Below are 18983 nucleotides of genomic sequence, written 5' to 3' on the forward strand. Positions count from 1 at the left end.
TAAGTTACTTTAAAAAAAAAAAAAGATATATATAATATAGAATAATTAACATTTATTCTATTACAATATCAAAAATAAAGCCATGTTTGGTCTTCATCAACACGTGATTTTTTGACAATATCAAAAATACACATACATAAACTACTTTTAAATATCCATAAGATATACAATTTACCCACATTTAGAAATATAAAGTATGTGGGATCATATCTTCACACTGAGAAATGCAGCCCCCCTGCACGCGGTGACCGCCGCTGGTTAATTATATTTAGTTCAGAGGTCTCCACGAGATTGGCTCCGCCCACACCGTGAGCTCACGTGACCGACCGTCGCCCAGGTTGTGTCGAAAGCATCCTGGCGCTAGCAGTTCACCGTCCTCCGGTCACAAAAAAAAAAAAGAACACTTAAAAAAAAAAAGTAAAATGTAGACATCTCCACTACGGATAATCGCGTCTTTGCTTCTGCTGGAGGTCGAGGGGACGCGGGAGCAGCCGAGGCGGCCCGTTCCGGTCCGTGTTCTCCGGAGAGGCCAGTCAACACAGCGGCTAGCTAACGTTCAAACTTTGATAATTCGCTGGCGAGCTGCTGACGCTACTTTCTCCTTTTACCACGACAGAGGTAACGCCGCCTGTTATCGTGGCCGCTGACGCTGTTACTGTTTACACACAGCGGAAGATTCAACCCTGTTAAGCTGGAACTGCCGCTAACTTGCGCATAAAGGGACCTCTGCCGAGCGGCTAATGCTAACACTAGCGGATCCAACTGTTGTTTATAGTCTTGACTGAATCTTTCTGGTTTCACGCGCACAGCGACTGTGAGTGATCGAGAGCAGTGGGGGCGATAATTGATCGAACGGCCGCGGAAACCTGAGCACAGCGGCGCGTCTTGGACGGTTCTGTGATTGATTTGAATCAGTGACAGGAGATAATAAATAAACAGCAGGATGTCAGAGGCGAGCGGATTAACGTCGCAACAGCAGCATTGTCCCATCGTTCCGATCACACTCCTGTGAGTCTCCTCGATGCTGTTGCAGTAGAATATCTGGAATAGTTGTGCGTGTGCAGCTTTAATATTTTGTAAACGGTAAATAAACAACAACGGTAAACAGTGTGTGTAGGCTTCAGCCTCCTCCTCTTTAAGTTATGTCCGGGGACGCCTCTGATAGCAGCGATGACTCTGATGGGACAACTAATGAAAAGGCCTGCACTGTCAAACATCAGATCACCAATGGTAAGTTCTTTATCGATTATTCAATTTTGGTTGATGTTTACAATTCCATATGTGAAGAAATTACCTTTTTTCTCTGTGAGCCAGGTCTACAGGTGTTTCTGTCCTTGGGTGCTCAGTAAACACACATATAGAACTCATCACTTTCTTTATAAAATTATTTCATTAACAGGCTCATGCTGCGACAATGCACAGTCACAAATGTCCAGGTTGTGGACATTACAGATTCCTGGCACCTGAGATTATTGTACCACAACCTCTATAGTCTGCCAAGAAGACTAGTTTTTACTGTTGCACTTATAAATTAAATAATGGTGAATGAACTTCACTTTTCGCTGTAGGTCACAGTCACCCATTCACAGACACTCGCACATCAATGACGACCATTCAGAAACATCAGGACTTGATGCTCGAATCCCAAATCATACAAATGGAAGACGATCACAATACATTTTGAAGTGTTTTTTAATAAGAATCGTGGCTTGTTCTGAGATATCATACTTTAACAGTAATTCACCATAACTAAGTTAAAGTACTTATTTCTATTTCTATTTAGGATATTTACAGTATGGTTGTACTTACACTGTGTTTATAGCAAACTACTTTGAATCACAAACTGTAAGTTTGTTTATTGATCGTGTATGTGAGCATGAACCGAAGTTACATTTGAAGAGAGACCTTTCATATTTAACTCCACACAAAGCGGAGAATTGCTGATGCACTCTGTGAGCTGAAGCTTTGAGGCTAGCTGCAGGTCAGGCCGCTCTATAATCACTGCTGTGACTGCATGTTTGCCTTCAGCAGGAATGAGTGACTTTACCTGGCGTTAAGTTGACTTGAGGGCGACATCATCTAAGTACAACAGGTCGCTAGAGTGCAGCAGGTAGCATTATGAAACAGTGTGGAGGATGGAAAGACAAGTGATTTTATGTCTCTTTAGTTATACTTTTGTGAAATGCCCTGTTAGTGTGAAGTGTTGAAATGTGTACATTTCCCCCCTTTGTCTCCCCAGCTAACCTCACAGGTCACACTGAAAGAGTCAGCATGGAGAACTTTGAGCTGCTCAAAGTCTTGGGCACTGGAGGTGAGCATTGAATATACCAAACCGTGGCCTCCATGCCAGATTCAGGAACAAGTTGATGGTGATTTTTATGCTTTTTGTCTGACTTCAGGTTGTATTTGTTTGTCTCTTTCTAGCTTACGGAAAAGTGTTCCTGGTCAGGAAGAACAGCGGCCATGATGCAGGCCAGCTGTACGCCATGAAGGTACGATTATTAGTCACAACACTGTCGGTTGGGAAATCAAATGACAGGGCTTCAAATCCAGAACACATATATGATGCATCAGTTCAGGTTCTATTCAGGTGTGTTTACTGTTCTCGTACAGCACAGAATCAGACTCAACTGCTCTAGTTGTAGAAGTCTGAGGTCACAGAATGTGGAGAGAGCTAAGAGGACATTGTGATGGTGGAAAAGTTTTGAGCGAGTCAAATCTGGGTGGTTTTGTGTTGAGTGTCGGTGTTGAGGTGTCTGAGTGTTTACCTCTCTGTTAGACTGGTTTAGGGTGTCTCCTCCTGTCTTCACCCTGAATCTGCTGAGATGGATCTCAATGCCTTGTGACCCGGAGTTGAATTAAATAAAAGAATGATTTTGGGAGTTAGATGGATGAACGATGGTCAACATCAGTCAATCGCTCAATCAGAATGTGAGCTGTGTTTATTATTGATCTCTCCCCCAGGTGTTGAAGAAAGCAGCTATCGTCCAGAAGGCGAAGACAACAGAACACACTCGCACTGAGAGGCAGGTGCTGGAGCACATCCGCCAGTCTCCCTTCCTGGTCACGCTTCACTATGCCTTCCAAACTCAGAGCAAACTGCATCTCATCCTAGGTGGGTTGTGGAGCACTAAATATAAACACTTTCGGTCTTGAAACAGCCACTTTTCCACCTTGTTTTTTTATGCTTGTACTTCACGTTTGGATTTGTTGATTGTAACCTCTGTGTGTGTGTGTGTGTGTGTGTGTGTGTGCACACAGATTACGTGAGCGGCGGTGAGATGTTCACTCATTTGTACCAGAGGGATCACTTCTCTGAGGAGGCGGTGAGGATTTATATCGGGGAAATAATTCTTGCTCTGGAGCACCTGCACAAGGTGAGTGATTCTCCGAAGAAAGTAGTTAATTCTCTCCACCGTAGAAGAAAACCACACTACACTGACACAGCACATCATGATTTCTGAGGTTGGCTACTGCTGCTCATTGAACCCGCGAAGACCTGGAGTGGCACATGCTCTTTATTTCCTTTCACGAGCCAGAATCATTTAGTTAATGGCTTTTCAGTTGATGGTATCTTTGAAAAGATTCTTGTCCAGTGAAATCAGGTCAGAATGAGAATGATTTATTGTAGCTCCCATAGTACACCTCAGTTTCCATGGAAGCAAGATATTTCTCCACACTCTACATTCATTTTATGAGTGAAAGTCCTCTAACCAAACCGCAAACCAAAAGGGAGCCGACAACAAGAACCACAAAGCATCAGACAAAGCATCATTGTAGCCATAGAAATGAAAAGAAAACACGGGAGCTGCAGTCTCTCCAGCAGACACCCCCACAGTGCAGGTACAACTGCAGCACATCTGTACTCGCACATGAGCTGTGCTCTGAGGCGAGGAGCCCGGATCCAAAGAGAAGTTATCATCTGGATTGTTTGAGGATCGCAACAGTCTCTCATCTAATCTCAGAGGACGGGATGCTGGCTGCTCCTCTGGCCTCTTTCTGACCATTTGCAAGGCTTCTTTCGGTTAGCAGTGGATGCAGGTTAAACCGAGGTTGACGGGTGTAATCACAGTGTGCTGTGGCCTCCTCTGGCGTGTCAGTGCAGATGTGATTTGTGAGCACATTTAACAGACTGGAGCCTCATAATTGTTTAAAAAAAAAAACATGCAATTGGGTGAAATCGCATGTTGTCTGATTGAAAACCACTGCAGAGGCAACGTTTCTGTCTTCCTCCCATTACAAAGTTTAACAGCCCCTCCAACTCTCACAACCACCAGGCTTTGTCTCACACCTCAAACTCATTTTTGCTTGACAGATGGACCTTTTTATCAGTTGATACGTTTTTGTTGTTGACAGCCAGTGGAATGTGTAGACGATAAAGCCCTTCTTAATTTCAAATATATGATATGAATGAATGATATTTATTTCAAATGTAAAATAGAATGAAAATACCTCCAATACATTATTATTCAAGCATTTTTGTTCGTGGGAGGAAAAACAAACTTAATCGACTCAACCCTTCGCCATCAGTTATTGAAAAGTAATTAGCCTTGTGTCCATTTAATACAAAAAGAAAACTAAATTTTTAATCAGCATATGTATTATTAAGTTAGTATTCCAAAAAGTAATTAGCGGTCTCATTTTCTGACAGAAATCATGATAAAAAGTAAATATATTTTGAGAAGGCATCACTCAGATCCCCTGTCTTTTTTTTCCTGCTGTGTCCCTGAAGGCTCTTTGTCCTGATTGGTCTCCTCTTTTAAATGAGTCCCTTATTTGAGGATTTTGTCTTTGAATGGAAGGCAGTTAGTCTGTTCTTGTCGTGTGAAGGCCGAAAAGAAAAAAACGGTTACATAAAAATGCCTCAGCAACACTGCAGCTTTGCATTCGTGTTCTAAACATAGGTATGCGCCTGTGTCCTTAAATGATCCTCAGCGTCTTCCTCCAGCATGTGCACCAACCACTGAGAGGTAGGAGGACAGAGAGTGTGTGTGTGTGTGTGTGTGTGTGTGTGTGTGTGTGTGTGTGTGTGTGTGTGTGTGTGTGTGTGTGTGTGTGTGTGTGTGTGTGTGTGTGTGTGTGTGTGTGTGTGTGTGTGTGTGTGTGTGTGTGTGTGTGTGTGTGTGTGTGTGTGTGTGTGTGTGTGTGTGTGTGTGTGTGTGTGTGTGTGTGTGTGTGTGTGTGTGTGTGTGTGTGTGTGTAAGGCTGTTTCCTGAGAGTTTTATTAATTGGAGCGATCAACAGTATTTTTCTGCGTTATGACAACCCCAGTTCTCTCTGCTGCCGTCAGGGCAGTGTTACCGCTGCCAGAAGGTAAAACACAGGCGAGGAGGAGCTTCTTCCTTCAGACTGTCTACCTGCCGAACAATAGACTCAACTAACAAACTGCCTTGTATATATATATATTTGCACTATTTGATCTATTTACTTTGCTGATTAGCAACATATATATTCATATCTCATGTGGAACACGCGCTATAAACATTAAACTGTGTCATCTATAATTGTGTTTGATTCTTGATTTATTACTGTGAGTGGAAAATTCAGCATAAAGCATGTTAAATAAATAATCTGGTGACTGTACATGCTTGCAGGCTGTAAAAATTCACTTTCATCTTGGCTGTTATGAGTTTCTCTTCGGTAGCGGGGGCTCCGGGCAGATGACCAGTGTTCTCGCCCCCGAGCTATTGCCACAATTAAGAGTTGTGTTTGTGTTGTTGCTCGAGCAGCTGTTTATGTAAGTGTGATCGCGGAGGACTCTGCAGCCAGACTCGGGTTCTCTTCAGGACATCAACACCCAGCCTCCTGCTTCTGTCTGTCCTTCCTCCAAACATTCCCCAGCTTGACAGAAACAATAGCCACGGCGGCCTGACATGCTCTCGGTCCCCGTGTGGGTGTGTGTGTGTGTGTGTGTGTGTGTGTGTGTGAGAATGAGTCGCCAACACAACACACCTGTGTCAATTAGTTGCCCTCTGTCCTTGGCGCCAGTCCCAGAAGCACTCCCACCTTCTCCGCCTCCCGCAGCCGCGCTCACATCGATCGCTGCCAGACACGTTTCACAAATTACAACGTGGGACGATGACAACACCTGAACATACTGCGATTACTGTCACTTTTGTTTTGATTCCTCGTAAAAATGTTTTCATATTTCTTTATGTCTCGCCGTCCTCTTACAGCTCGGGATTGTGTACCGAGACATCAAATTGGAAAACATTCTCCTCGACAGCGAAGGCCACATCGTGTTGACGGATTTCGGACTGAGTAAAGAGTTTCTGGAAGAGGAGGTACACAATCATTACTACCAGGAAACATAAGGATGTTTGTGCTTGTGCACTTACAAAACAATATTTGGATTCTGAAACATTGCTTTGGGGTTTTATTTGTGGCCATTCCAGAAGGAGAGGACTTATTCTTTCTGTGGCACTATTGAGTACATGGCTCCTGAGATCATCAGAGGGAAGGCGGGGCATGGCAAGGTAAAGACCTGTTTTCTTTTTTCTTTTCGTTTTTTTTTTTCTATCTTCAGTTAAAATGTTGAGTTTTGACTTTTTGTATTTTTAACACTGTGGCTTCTTTCCTTAAGCCAGATTTGGTTTTATGTTGCTGTAACTTCCCATACGCTTGTTAACTTCCTCCACAAACACATTCAACTCCAAGTTCTCTTCCTTCATCTTGTGCTCCAAGTCCAATCTCTCCACCGTGAACAAAAGCTGTCACATACACAAAACCCTCGTTTTAACGCTTCTATTGATGTCAATCATGCTGTTATTCATTGTTGATCACCCACAAATCCCATACAAACCTAGAGCACGGTCTGTTTACACGAGCACGCTATTCAACGCTCTTTATTTGAAATCTGCTTTTTAAAATGTATGGGCTGCAGGTTCTTGGATTTAAGGTGTTTCAAAGTAATAGTTTTTGTCATGGAAGGATTTAAATGTTCCGGATAACCCAGAGAGCGGGTGCCTCATCCTTTCAGATTGGATTGATATTCCCTTCTTTAATGCTTTTACCCTGTGCTCCCTTTCAGTCAGTCGATTGGTGGAGCCTTGGGATCTTGATGTTTGAGCTGCTGACAGGAGCGTCTCCTTTTACCTTGGAGGGAGAGAGGAACTCCCAGAGCGAGGTGTCAAAGTGAGTGCTGCTTACCCCAATCCCATCAATCATAAATCATAAATTAATCCATCATATACAAAAGATGTTTTCACTTAATACATTTGTTGTTATAGGGTGAAAAACATTGTTGCCCAGTGAATATTGTTCTTTGTTTGTATTCGTTGGTTTACTGCAAGAACTCTCACATTTTAAAAAAAAAACCTCTCCATTTGAGCTTCATCTGTTAACTTGAATTGACTTGATGGTCTGTTCAGGGTGTAACTCAGGAGTGTCTTGGGTCATCTCCAGCCAGCTGCAACCTTAAAATCCATTACACACTGTGCTTTATGGGCTCTGCAGACAAAAGATATAAATCATGGGAGAATTGTTTTGATCATCCGTCTAAACGACATCACGAGCAGACCTTTAGTATGCTGCATTAAGTCTTCCTGATAAGACGGTGTCTACCTTAAAACATCTCGATAGTGGTCACATTCATTTTGCGTGTTATGTTTATCTGTAGTGTGTTTTGTTGGAAAACAAAAGACCATAACAGGAAACGCTAACTTAAGGATGCTAGAACATATTTTCCTTCTCTGTTCTAATTGGAAACGAAACGATCGCGTCTTCACTCCTCCTCTCAGACGGATATTACGCTGTGACCCGCCGTTCCCCTCCATGATTGGATCCACTGCACAGGACCTGCTGAAGAAGCTGCTGGTGAAAGACCCCCACAGGAGGCTGGGCTCTGGGCCCCGAGGGGCCGAAGACATCAAAGCACATCATTTCTTTAAGGTCCCAGACACTCTGATATCTTTATTCCCCTCCAACTGTTTCCACTGCCGTGTAACTCGTCCCGTCTGCTTTGTGTTTGTTTCCTCACAGGGCCTGAACTGGGCCGACCTCTCAGAGAAGAAGGTGGAGAGCCCCTTCAAGCCCGAGCTGAAGAGTGAGCTTGATGTTGGGAACTTCGCCGAGGAATTCACTGGGATGGATCCGGTGTATTCTCCGGCGAGCACGCCCCCAAGCACAGACCGCCTGTTTCAGGTCAGTAGCCACTTCCACAACCTTCCCGCTCACTTCTCTCCGGCACCGACAGCAGAGTGTCTGTCTGACTCTCTCTCCTCTTTCAGGGCTACTCATTCATCGCTCCCTCCATCCTTTTCAATAAGAACGCCGTCATGGGAGACTTTGTAGAGTCACAGATTGGAGCTGACCGACCTGCTTCTGCTTCTGTCCAGCGCAGTGCCATGTTACAGGTGTGGATGTGAAAACAGATTTTTAAGCTCTGATGTGGTCGGAAGACGGACAGGAAGAGAGCAAGAGGGCCTGTTTTTTGTTGTGTGTTCTTTTTATAAAGTAATTCTTCAGACTTCATTGTCTGACATTTCAGCATATTATTATTAGGAACTGACTTACCGATTCATTGAGAAGATTAAATGCTTAATCATGCATACTTTACTGTTTAATCTGGAGGAAAACATTTTATTCTATAAAGCCTGATCTTCCTGGTGGCTTTTTGTGCTGATTAGTTTTTTTTCCAGGACAGAAAAGAAATGTTCAAAACTGACATTTCCCTCACCTCACTGAAGGTTTTCCTGCTGATGTTACTCACACTGCAGAGAGCTTGGTGACATCCTGCACGCAGTAGTTATGCCTGGCTGGAGTTCACAGTTGTCACTGTTAAAGTAGAAAGACAATCCACCACCAAGTCTTGCAAAGTAAAAGTATCAAGTTGCTAAAGTTAAGAATGTTTCAAGTTAGTTGCATATTGAATGTAAATACTGCATGAATGCTGACTTTTCCATTTATGTTAAATGTGTGTTTTTTTTGTTTTGGTCAGGAATCCCAGTTTTTCCAGCACTATGAGCTGTGTCTTAACGGCCCGCCGCTGGGCGAGGGGAGCTTCTCCGTGTGCAGAATGTGCAAACACAAGCAAACCGGACACGAATACGCCGTCAAGATTGTCAGCCGCAGGTGAGCAGAGATTCTAGCTGGCCATTAGAACCCAAAGGCTTTGCAACATTTACAAAAAGCAGATGTACAATTATTACTATTTCAACTCCACAATATTACTTTATACAGTAACATTAGTGGCAAAGAGCTTAAGTATGTTGGAAGGACACAATCCGCCAACTCTAGTGACACCAAAGTGTTCCTGCTTCTCTTTATGTAATAATAACCTTTGTTTCCTCTAAATGAGGCACAGAGACTCGTGTCAGTTGTCACTTGCATGTATAAGTGAAATATATTGATAGGGGGAGGATCTTTGCTGACCAACTCAACATGGTAGTTGCCTGTTATTATGAGTTTAAAGGTTATTTGTTCATTGTGAGACTAGAGGCTGCTATACCATTCTAGTTGATGATGTCTTCATCGTTTGTGACTGTACATTTTATTTGTCTTAGAATGGAGGCGTACACTCAGAGGGAGATTGCTGCCTTGAAGCAATGTGAGACTCACCCCAACATCGTCAAGCTGCACGGCGTCTACACTGATCAGGTTTGTTGGAGGGAACCTCGGACGGCATGTACAGTGACTGGTATACTTTTTCCACTTTTTAGATAGAGCAAGTGATGGGAATCCTGGATATGAAGCTTCATGCTCCACCAAAACCATAAAGCAACAGCTTCTTTTTGTGTCTTAGTATCACACATACTTGGTGATGGAGCTTCTGCGGGGCGGAGAACTGCTGGAGAGGATCAAGAGGAAGAAACTGTTCGGCGAGGCCGAGGCCAGTCAACTGTTACAGTGTCTGGTCTCAGCTGTCAGCTTCATGCACGACGCTGGAGTCGTGCACAGAGATCTCAAACCGGAGGTGGGTTTCTATAAGGTGTCAAGCAGCTGTGAAGGAATCACAAACTTCTGCTTCCGAGGAACGAAGCTTGAGCCACATTGCTACACGTGCTGTGTGATTTAGTCTTTTCTCTCGATGAAGAACATCGAGAACAGAAAATGCAAAGAAGAAATAAGATTGATGCGTCCTGTTTTTGTTTCCCCCGCAGAACGTGCTATTTACAGACGACGGGGAGAACTCTGTGCTGAAAGTGATAGATTTTGGATTTGCCCGGCTGTGCCCGGCGGGCAGCGCCCCCCTGCAGACGCCCTGCTTCACTCTGCAGTACGCCGCACCGGAGCTTTTCGAGAGCGCCGGATACGACAAAGCCTGCGACCTGTGGAGTCTCGGCGTCATCCTGGTAATCACACTTCCTCAATTCCGTCGCACCTGCCAGGGCAGACCGGCTGACGGCTCTTGTGTGCGTCTTCCACAGTACACCATGCTGTCAGGCCAGGTGCCTTTCCAGAGTGAGCAGGGTGGGATGACCTCTTCATACGCAGCAGATATCATGCAAAAGATCAAAGAGGGCGATTTCTCATTGGACGGAGAGGCCTGGAAAGGTGTTTCAGACGACGCCAAAGAGCTTGTTAAAGGTATGGGAACGTTTGTTTATTCAGCCACAAGTTACTACAGCATTCAATCGTCCCGTGTCTCATTTATTTGAACCTCGCTTCCTGTTTTGATATGTCACTGTGAAGGCCTCCTGACGGTGGATCCAGAAAGGCGTCTCAAGCTCTCCGATCTGAAGGAGAACAGCTGGCTGCAGGGCGCAGCATCCATGTCCACTACTCCTCTGTGCACTCCAGATGTGTTGGAGTCCAGCGGGCCGACTGTCCGCACCTACGTTAATGCTACATACAAGGTTTGTGTGTTCAGAGTCTTTAAACTCTTTGAACAGGTGAAGCCTATGTATTTCTAAATCCTTTTATTTGTCTCTCGTCTTTCCTTTCATCAGGCTTTCAACCGCGGCAAGCGAGAGGGCTTCTTCTTGAAGAGCGTCGACAACGCTCCCCTGGCAAAACGACGGAAGCTGAAGATGACGAGCACCGGCGTTGAGACCCGATGGAGTTCATCCTCCTCCTCCTCCTCCTCGTCCACCTCCTCCTCCGCCTCTGCAACGCCATCCAAAGCACAGCCAAAGCAATCTGTGAGCCCAAAGCAGAGCTAGCCAGAATGACAGGGAGGGAGAGCAGCTTGGAAATGAGGTACGTGCTTGAAGTCGTCGCCATCTCCTCCAGTGGTTCCAGAAAACTCGCCGGCACATCAGAACACTAGTCTGGGTTGAAGTTGGGGGCAGGTGGTCGTTCGGGGAACGTGTTTCGGCAACTTCTCACAAGTCAAAAATAGTCATGTCACTTTAACATGCGACGACAACAAAATTTTTTTTTTTTTAAAGACGCAGTCAGGATTATGTTTAATTAAGGTTCGACTGTTGCCCAGTAAAATATCCTTCGATATGAATCCTGTGTTCATACTTCTGTTTTACATGGATTCTCAAGTAAACCAGCATCATATCAATGAGCAGCTTAGTGGAACTCCACACATCGGCTCTGCACAAATAAATGTGGCATCAACTTGAATTTATTGAGACAATAAATGATATTTTCCAGTCACATCTTCAGTTTTTAAAGGTCTGTATCAATAAAACAGATCCGAAGACCTTTTCAGCAAATAAAGCTGTAATTAGACTGAGGTCTTTATGTCGAATGCGTCGTCCAGCCAGGATAGTTTTCCTCTGTGACATTAAAACCTGCCAACCCCAGCTTCACTCTCAAATTCCAAATGCAAACCCGATTTGCACATCTTCATTCCTCGCGCTGTGTTTTCCTGAGTGGACCGGAGAGAAAATGCAGCTTTGAAAAGATTTTATTACTTCTTCAGTATTCACTCACCGTGATCTGGTGACGCCACACACTAAGAGTTCAGTATGAGACATTTCACCCATGTTCACAGTGCCTGGATAGATAGATATATATATATAAATAAATATATAAATAGGGAAAAAGGGGGAAAAAAGGAGCCATAAATGAGCAGAAGCCATATATATATATATATGTATATATAAACAGCGGAGGAAGTCGATCCAGTAATTCAGCCGTGGTGAAGTTTGCACACAGCAAATGAACAGTCCTTCCAGGAATTTGCTGACTAAAAGCATTGATCACAGGATCAAGTTATTTTTTTGAGTTTACCACAAATACAGTATTCTGCAAAACACAGCAGACCACGAGCGCAGCGCCGTAACAGTTTCCTGGTATTTTTATAAACATAGTTTGAGTAAAAGTTGAGCTGTTGAGAATGTAAAGGATCAAAACGGTCACATCCGACCAAACTGCCGAGAGAAACGAGCACAGGGGGAAAACGTGAAGGATGACGAACGCTATGCTGGAAATCTTCTCTCTGTGGGACGATGGACTTTTTAAACTGTGATGACCTTCAGTCCAAAGCAGCTGCGCCTCCAGCACACTACAACGCCACGGCTCACAGCGGGCACTCACTGGCGCTCGGATTAAACGTCTCGTTGGAAGCGGTCGGAGCTGCACTCTCCGTGCGTCCGACAGTAGCAGCAGCAGCAGCAGTCCAACAGAGGGCGCTATTTCTCATCCTACTCGCTGTACATTTCTTGCATTATCGTGCCAATCTGAAAATTCCTCGCATGCTAATCTGTTGTAATCTTTTTCTATATTTTGGTATCGGACTCATGAAAGAACATGTCACTTTTTCTTTTCTTTAATTCTACCAAATGCAACAAGAGCATTTGCACGTTGAGAGGGGAGATACGTGTTTGGGAGACTCCGAGAACAGCTGAATTTTTCTGAAAAAGGTGTTCTTCTCGGGGGTCAGTACGTACGTGGCTCTTACAAACGCAAACCGACTTGATACAGTCGGATATCACTGCCTGATGATCCGCTTGTCATCGTCTTCACTCTTTTCCCAGCGGTGACCTTTTTAAAAACATATATAGATATAAAATATGATGGCATCACAGGAAGCAACATTACATCATGACTTTTCATGGAGCTCATCGTGTTGATGTGTTTGTATTCATCCTGATTTACAGCAAAGACACCGTCGTCAATTTCTGATTTGACAGTTTTATTGGTATTTAGTCTCCTGATGTAATGTTTCTATCAGACTTCTTTTTCTTTTCTTTTTTTTTAACTTGTTGCACAGTCAGTTGATCAATTAAAACACATTTCGGCTTCAAAGGTGCTTTCACTGATATTTATTACATGTATTTGATTTTAATGCCGTGGTAATGGGATGGTCATACTTTGGCTTTTGCGTGTGTGCGTGTGTGTGTGTACGTGGTGCTGGGAGATTGATTGTACTGAGATTTCTGTGCCGGATGAAGCATTATTACAAGTTACTGTATTGTTTTCTGGTCATAGTCTGTTCAAAAGTAACTGGTTGTTTTGTTTGTGTTGATATTTTTACTTCTGAAAAGGCTCTTATTGTTTCATCGCTGTTGATATTTTGTTGTCGTAAATGATATTTTTCTCCTCTCTTCTTCTTCCTGTTTTATTTGTAATGTTCCTTCACTGAAATGCACTGTCACTGATGTTGTAACTGGGATTTGATCTTTTGCACCAGGATTTTTTTTTTTTTTTTATTGGTGCAAGTAAACATTACTTTTAAATAGATTGTGTTTTGTCTTTTCTTAAAATTGTTCTGTGATTAAGAAGTAAGACTGCTGCGGATGTTGAGTCATTAGCCTTTGAATTGTTTAGTAAATAGTCTTGAAGTGACAAACATTTCATGACCAGACTCATGGTAAATATGTACCGCCATAAAACAAGGGTTAAAAATAGCCAAGGGGAATCGGATGCTAGACTTTGGATGATGGACGCGCTCTGAACATTCTGTGTACAAGGACGTGAGTGTTTGATGGTGGAGATCTTCGTCTTTAGTGAAATACAGAGGCTGAACTTCACAAGCTCATCTTCCTCAGTCAGACACAGAGAGCGTCTTCACCTCCTGCTGCATGGCGGAGGAGAGGAAGGACCTGCAGGGTTTCTCGGGTATCGGTACTTTACTCAAGTATGTTTTTCTGCTTTGATTCTGGACATTTGAGTACATAACATCTGGATTTTTTGGTCCTTCGAAGAATCCGACAGGAACAAAACTGAAGCAAGGTTCAAGGTGACTTCATTGGTACCTGTGGGGAGATTCGTTTTACAGATTTTGCGACGTCATAACAAATAAACACACACTGAACCAGGCATGCCGATGATTGTTCGAGTGAAACAAGACAAGTGCTCAACGTTCTGCTATTCACCAATAAATAAGATAAGTTTAAAAATAGATAAAAAGAAAAGAATTCTAAAACCTCACAGAGACAAAAGGCAGTCACAAACATAAAACCAGGATAAGAACGTTCAGGGAAGGGTCGCGATAATAAATGGAGGTAAAAATGGATAAAATAGATTAAATTTGATAAAGTGCAATGTCGCCGTGTCTTATTCAGACCAGTGATGGCGACGGGAGCAAAGCTGCTCTTAAAGCAGATTTCAGAAGACTCGAAGATTGAAAGTAAGTTTGTCCTCCAACTGTAAAAGCACCAAAGCGAGGAGACGCTCTGGTGATTCAGGTGAGAAACGTCCAACGCGGACGAGATGAAGACTGCCGAGTGGATCTGCTGTGAGAAGAGGTTTGATCATTGAATGTAGAGCAGCACACAGCTGCTCACGATCTCCATTTGGACAAGAAAAATATCCTTCATGGAAAATACTGCTGGAGTCATTTCATGTCGAATAAAGTGATTTAAGAAAATCCTGCCGACTCAGCAGCTTCACTTTGCTTCTCTCACTGTAAAAAAAAGAAAGTAAAGAAAAGCAGGGTTTATTATGGTGATGGCTGCAGTTTTCAATATTGTGCTGTTATTAAGAAACACTTGGTCGTTTCCTCAGGATATTAGTTTTTTTACAGTGTTTTACAGTATTGTACTTTAAGTAAAGAATGTGTTATTTTAATTCAGACTGAACAACAAGTTACAGCATGTAAATGTAATCTACTTTAATTAGATTTCTAAACCTTTAATCTGCATTTTTTATCACTAATAAATTCCTAATTTAATCAGAAATATCCTGCTTTATAGCTCCTCTTTCTATGCTGGATAGTTTACACAGATATTTTGATTAGTAAATGGAATCTAATGTAATGCCACAAGGTTCTCTGAGCAGATCGTGGCTGTCAAGGACAACAGCAGATGTTTGAACCTCAGGAGATATTTTCATGAAATAAAAAAAAAGTACACTCTACAAATTCCAGTTTGAATCATAATTTCAAGGATGATGTTTTGACGATTTCCCTTAATGAAAATTTGATCCACTTACAGTCCCTGAGTCACGATTCAACTTAATGCTCCTGTAAAATCCCTTTTACGTTACCGACTGACACTTAAATGTTGTGTTAAAGGGATTACGCTGAAGAAAACAGGAGAATGGAGGAAAAGAACCGTGAAGGGTTGAGAAAGTTTGCCTTTGCGGGGCTCAGCTTTTGTCTTGATGTGGAATTAAGAGTAAAAAGAAGCGAATTAAAACCTTCGCACTTGGTTTATAATTGAAATATTGAAATCATCCTCACATGAGTTCTTCATCAAAGATTAAACATTAGCTGCAGTTGCTTCCCCATCGTCCATAAATCATTCCAAAGCTTTATTAGATTATAATCCGCCCTCAGATGAGAGTAAAATCCTCACAGAGGCATATTTGTTTTGTTCTGCATTGCTGCAGTGATGGATGAAATTTCAGTAAAGAATTACATCTATCTATCTATCTATCTATCTATCTATCTATCTATATATTTTTTTTTTTTCTTTGATGTTTCACCTGGTACAGGCCCTGCCCTCTGCTGCCACAGTCATGATAAAGTGGGTAAAGAAGATTTGATAAAATACATACTCGAGATGCTTTTAGGGATTTCTATTTTTTTTTTTATACATAGAAACTACATTTTCAGGTCTTTGCGCTTGACTCTGCACATCTTAAGTGACAGGCAATAAAATGCATAGTAACATACTGCTGAGCTTTATTTTCTACATTTTTATGTCTGCCCTTCCACTTGATCTCCATAAAACTCTTGGGTTTTATCATGCTTCAGGTTCTGAAGTGGAAAAACGACGTGCGTTGTAGTTTGAGAGTGTTTGGGAGGCAGGGAACGGAAAGCCAGCCCGGCTCAATTCTGCCTCCTCCCTTTGAGTCAAACTATTTCTCTAAGTCTTTATTTGTGTTCCTACCGAGCCTCCAGCACAGCTGAGCTTCTTAACAGTGCTGATCCCGGCATTAATGGTACTTCCAATTGTCCCAAACCCTTCAGTACGGCTGCTGTTACTGCACGCTTTGAAGTTTTTCTTCTTTTTTTTAATACTGTACATGGTATTAAGACCAGATATGATTTTCTTCACTGTCCTGTCCTTCTGGCGGAATGACACACGCACACACACACACACACACACACACACACACACACACACACACACACACACACACACACACACACACACACACACACACACACACACACACACACACGTACGTTTGCACGGTCCTTCAGATCTATTCCTCAGTTCTACAGGCCTCTGTGTAATGAGTTTATTGTACCGTTAGGTGGCTGCTCTGCCCTTCTGTCCTGTTCTCTGCCTCTCCCTCCATCTTCTCTCACGCCAGGAATCTGCTCTAACACAGTGCCATGAAATATATCATCAGGCCATGTGTTGTTGACAAACTTCAAAAAGACAAAACCCTTGAAGAGTGGAATTTTCCTGCTGTAATCAATGTGATTGTTCATTGCTTTGGGCTCAAACTGTATTTGTATACGCTATATTTATCTACTATTGAGTGTTTGAATTCAAGATGATTATCATTAACACAGGATGCATGGATGAGGAAACAGCTGACACATGGCAGGGAATGAAAGCATCCACTTTCATTACACGGGACAAGTCAACAAATTAGACCTTACCACTAAATAGCAGCTTCAGCCCAACAAATCAGGCTCCTCAAAAAGTCACAATACCTGAAATAGTTTATGTTTAGGATCTCTAAATATAATATTCGGTTAAAGGATAAAGTAGTGGGTTATTACTTATATTTCTGATCCAAATGACTTCCTGTGTCATCAGTGAGGGTATAGAAGACACTTACGTCAGAGTGACGAAAATGTCTTCGGAGCACTTTTAGCTGTTAAGTGACCCACAATGAAGCGGAAAATTCAGAAGCTTACGCTGGAAAAACTGAGTCTGAATCAGTTTATTCTGCAGTTTAAAACAGACTATGTTCAGAAAAAGACTTGCACTGAAGTGGTAAATCTTTTTGATATGTTACTTATTTATTATCATTATTATTATTATGTATATATTTTTATACATGCTCTGTTATCTTTATTTGTTTTGTATGTTTTTATTCAATTTTGTTGTTGTTTTGAATAATTTCATTGTGCCCACATGTCCGAAATAAACTTTGTAATCATCGAGTCATTGCACGCGCTCTCCAGGGGAACTTCCGGTTGCGATCGGAAGTTAAAGTTCCCGACAGCTGGTAGTAATCAACATGGACAAAGAGGACAAACAGGTGAGAAGTGTACAAACAACTCACTGGATAGTTTTAACAAACATTAAGGAATAAGTTTGGGATAACATGCATCAGCGAGCTGAACGGAAATCAAAAGTTCTGACAAGTTTATTGTATTCTTCTTTTCAAGATTTGTTTTGTATTAATTCTTTTCTGGTGATTTCCTAAAAATCTCTGACACTTTATACTTCATTTTTACTTTTAACTAATGTGACAAAAAAAGTGAAGTCCAGAAGAAAAAAGATGCAATTGGGTAAATATAATGTAGGAGCCATTTCTACTTATTGTTGGGAGCTTGTGTAGCTTATTTAAATATTTGTGTTGTTCTATGATTTGGACACATGGTGGCAGTAGTTTGGTACAGGTTGTATTTGTCAGAGTGCACAGGTAGATGGAGAGAAAACAGTTCTCACCAGACAAACAGGAATTAAGACTAAAATGTACAACTTTATAGAGGAAAACTCAGTACAATCATTCTTACTCTCTAATGTTGTGTATTAAATAGTTATGGAGGAAGTGCAGGGAGAAATATAGCCTAACTCAGCTGCTATAACATTTAATCTGACTGCTGAGAAGGCTTTTCACTCCAACATTGGCAGGAAAAGTCAAACCATCAAGCCAGCCATTATGGTGTTTCTAATGTAAATCCATGAATTTAACAATATGTACTACATGTAAAGGGGAATTAGAAATCTGACGACAACTCATTGTTTTTGAGAGACTTCACTTGGAATAGAAAAGTTGATTTTGCACTCGAGGAAAGGTAGATGGGGGTTATAGGGTAATCCTACTCGTACAATTTTGCCATTAAAGTTTATGCAACAGCAACTTTTAAAAAGGATTTCAACACCATGTTTCGAGTTCTGTGTCCCTGCCTCTTTAAGACGCAAGGCACAAACATTACTACCTTAGGCACCAGTTTAAAAAGAAATCTTTTGCTTCCAATGGATTTTTGGAGAGAATAGTTTGCAGTGAATTTTGCGAACGATTCGGCAAACCCTTTCTGCAAAAATTGCAAAGAACTGCTGAAAATTGTCGAGTCAAATCGGATAGCATTTTGGTGAACAACACAATGGAGGGGACTCTAGTAGCGAGCAGCGAGCGGCAGACACACATTAAATTTCACTTGCAATTTTGAAGTTTTTGTTAAAAATGTTCGACGACTAAAAAGACAAACTTTTTCATCCGTCAGAGCGTCAGGAGATCTTGGCGGAGTGACTTCTCCCCTCGTGACCATCTGTCTTCTATTGATGCTTCATCGAGCTTACATGGGCTGGAGCAGATCCCAAAGGTGAGGTCTACTTTCCTCGACGTGTGGCCGCTCAATCTCCGGGCTGCGACAGACAAACAATCACTCACATCACATGCGGGAAATCTAAATCAAACTAACGCGCATATCTTTTTAGGACACTAGAGGAAACCCACACACACACACACTGATTGCAGATCCACAAAAGAGAAAATTATATTAGTGGCAG

At 42.3% G+C, this 18983-nt stretch overlaps 1 protein-coding gene across 1 annotated transcript; it reads left to right on the forward strand.

The window, feature by feature from the left end:
• The first annotated feature begins 310 nt into the window (after positions 1–310).
• rps6ka4 (ribosomal protein S6 kinase, polypeptide 4) lies at positions 311–13565 on the forward strand. Its single transcript, XM_080483613.1, has 18 exons — positions 311–1230; positions 2240–2311; positions 2425–2492; positions 2965–3115; positions 3262–3377; positions 6177–6284; positions 6396–6476; positions 7031–7134; positions 7740–7890; positions 7981–8142; positions 8229–8354; positions 8939–9072; positions 9504–9597; positions 9743–9913; positions 10101–10292; positions 10368–10527; positions 10633–10796; positions 10890–13565. The coding sequence occupies exons 1-18, from the start codon at positions 1143–1145 to the stop codon at positions 11100–11102; spliced, it is 2355 nt and encodes a 784-aa protein (XP_080339739.1). The 5' UTR covers positions 311–1142; the 3' UTR covers positions 11103–13565.
• Positions 13566–18983: the final 5418 nt, after the last annotated feature.

This window comes from Lipophrys pholis, assembly GCF_963383615.2.
Source record: "Lipophrys pholis genome assembly, chromosome: 16".
In the NCBI taxonomy this organism is placed as follows: domain Eukaryota; kingdom Metazoa; phylum Chordata; class Actinopteri; order Blenniiformes; family Blenniidae; genus Lipophrys; species Lipophrys pholis.

Bases quoted from the DNA above. Each gene is read 5' to 3' on its own strand.
- rps6ka4 (XM_080483613.1), top strand. From the start codon at position 1,143: ATGTCCGGGGACGCCTCTGATAGCAGCGATGACTCTGATGGGACAACT. The intron at 7,135-7,739 runs GTGAGTGCTGCT...TCCTCCTCTCAG, and splicing joins TCCCAGAGCGAGGTGTCAAA to ACGGATATTACGCTGTGACC. The intron at 10,528-10,632 runs GTATGGGAACGT...GTCACTGTGAAG, and splicing joins CGCCAAAGAGCTTGTTAAAG to GCCTCCTGACGGTGGATCCA.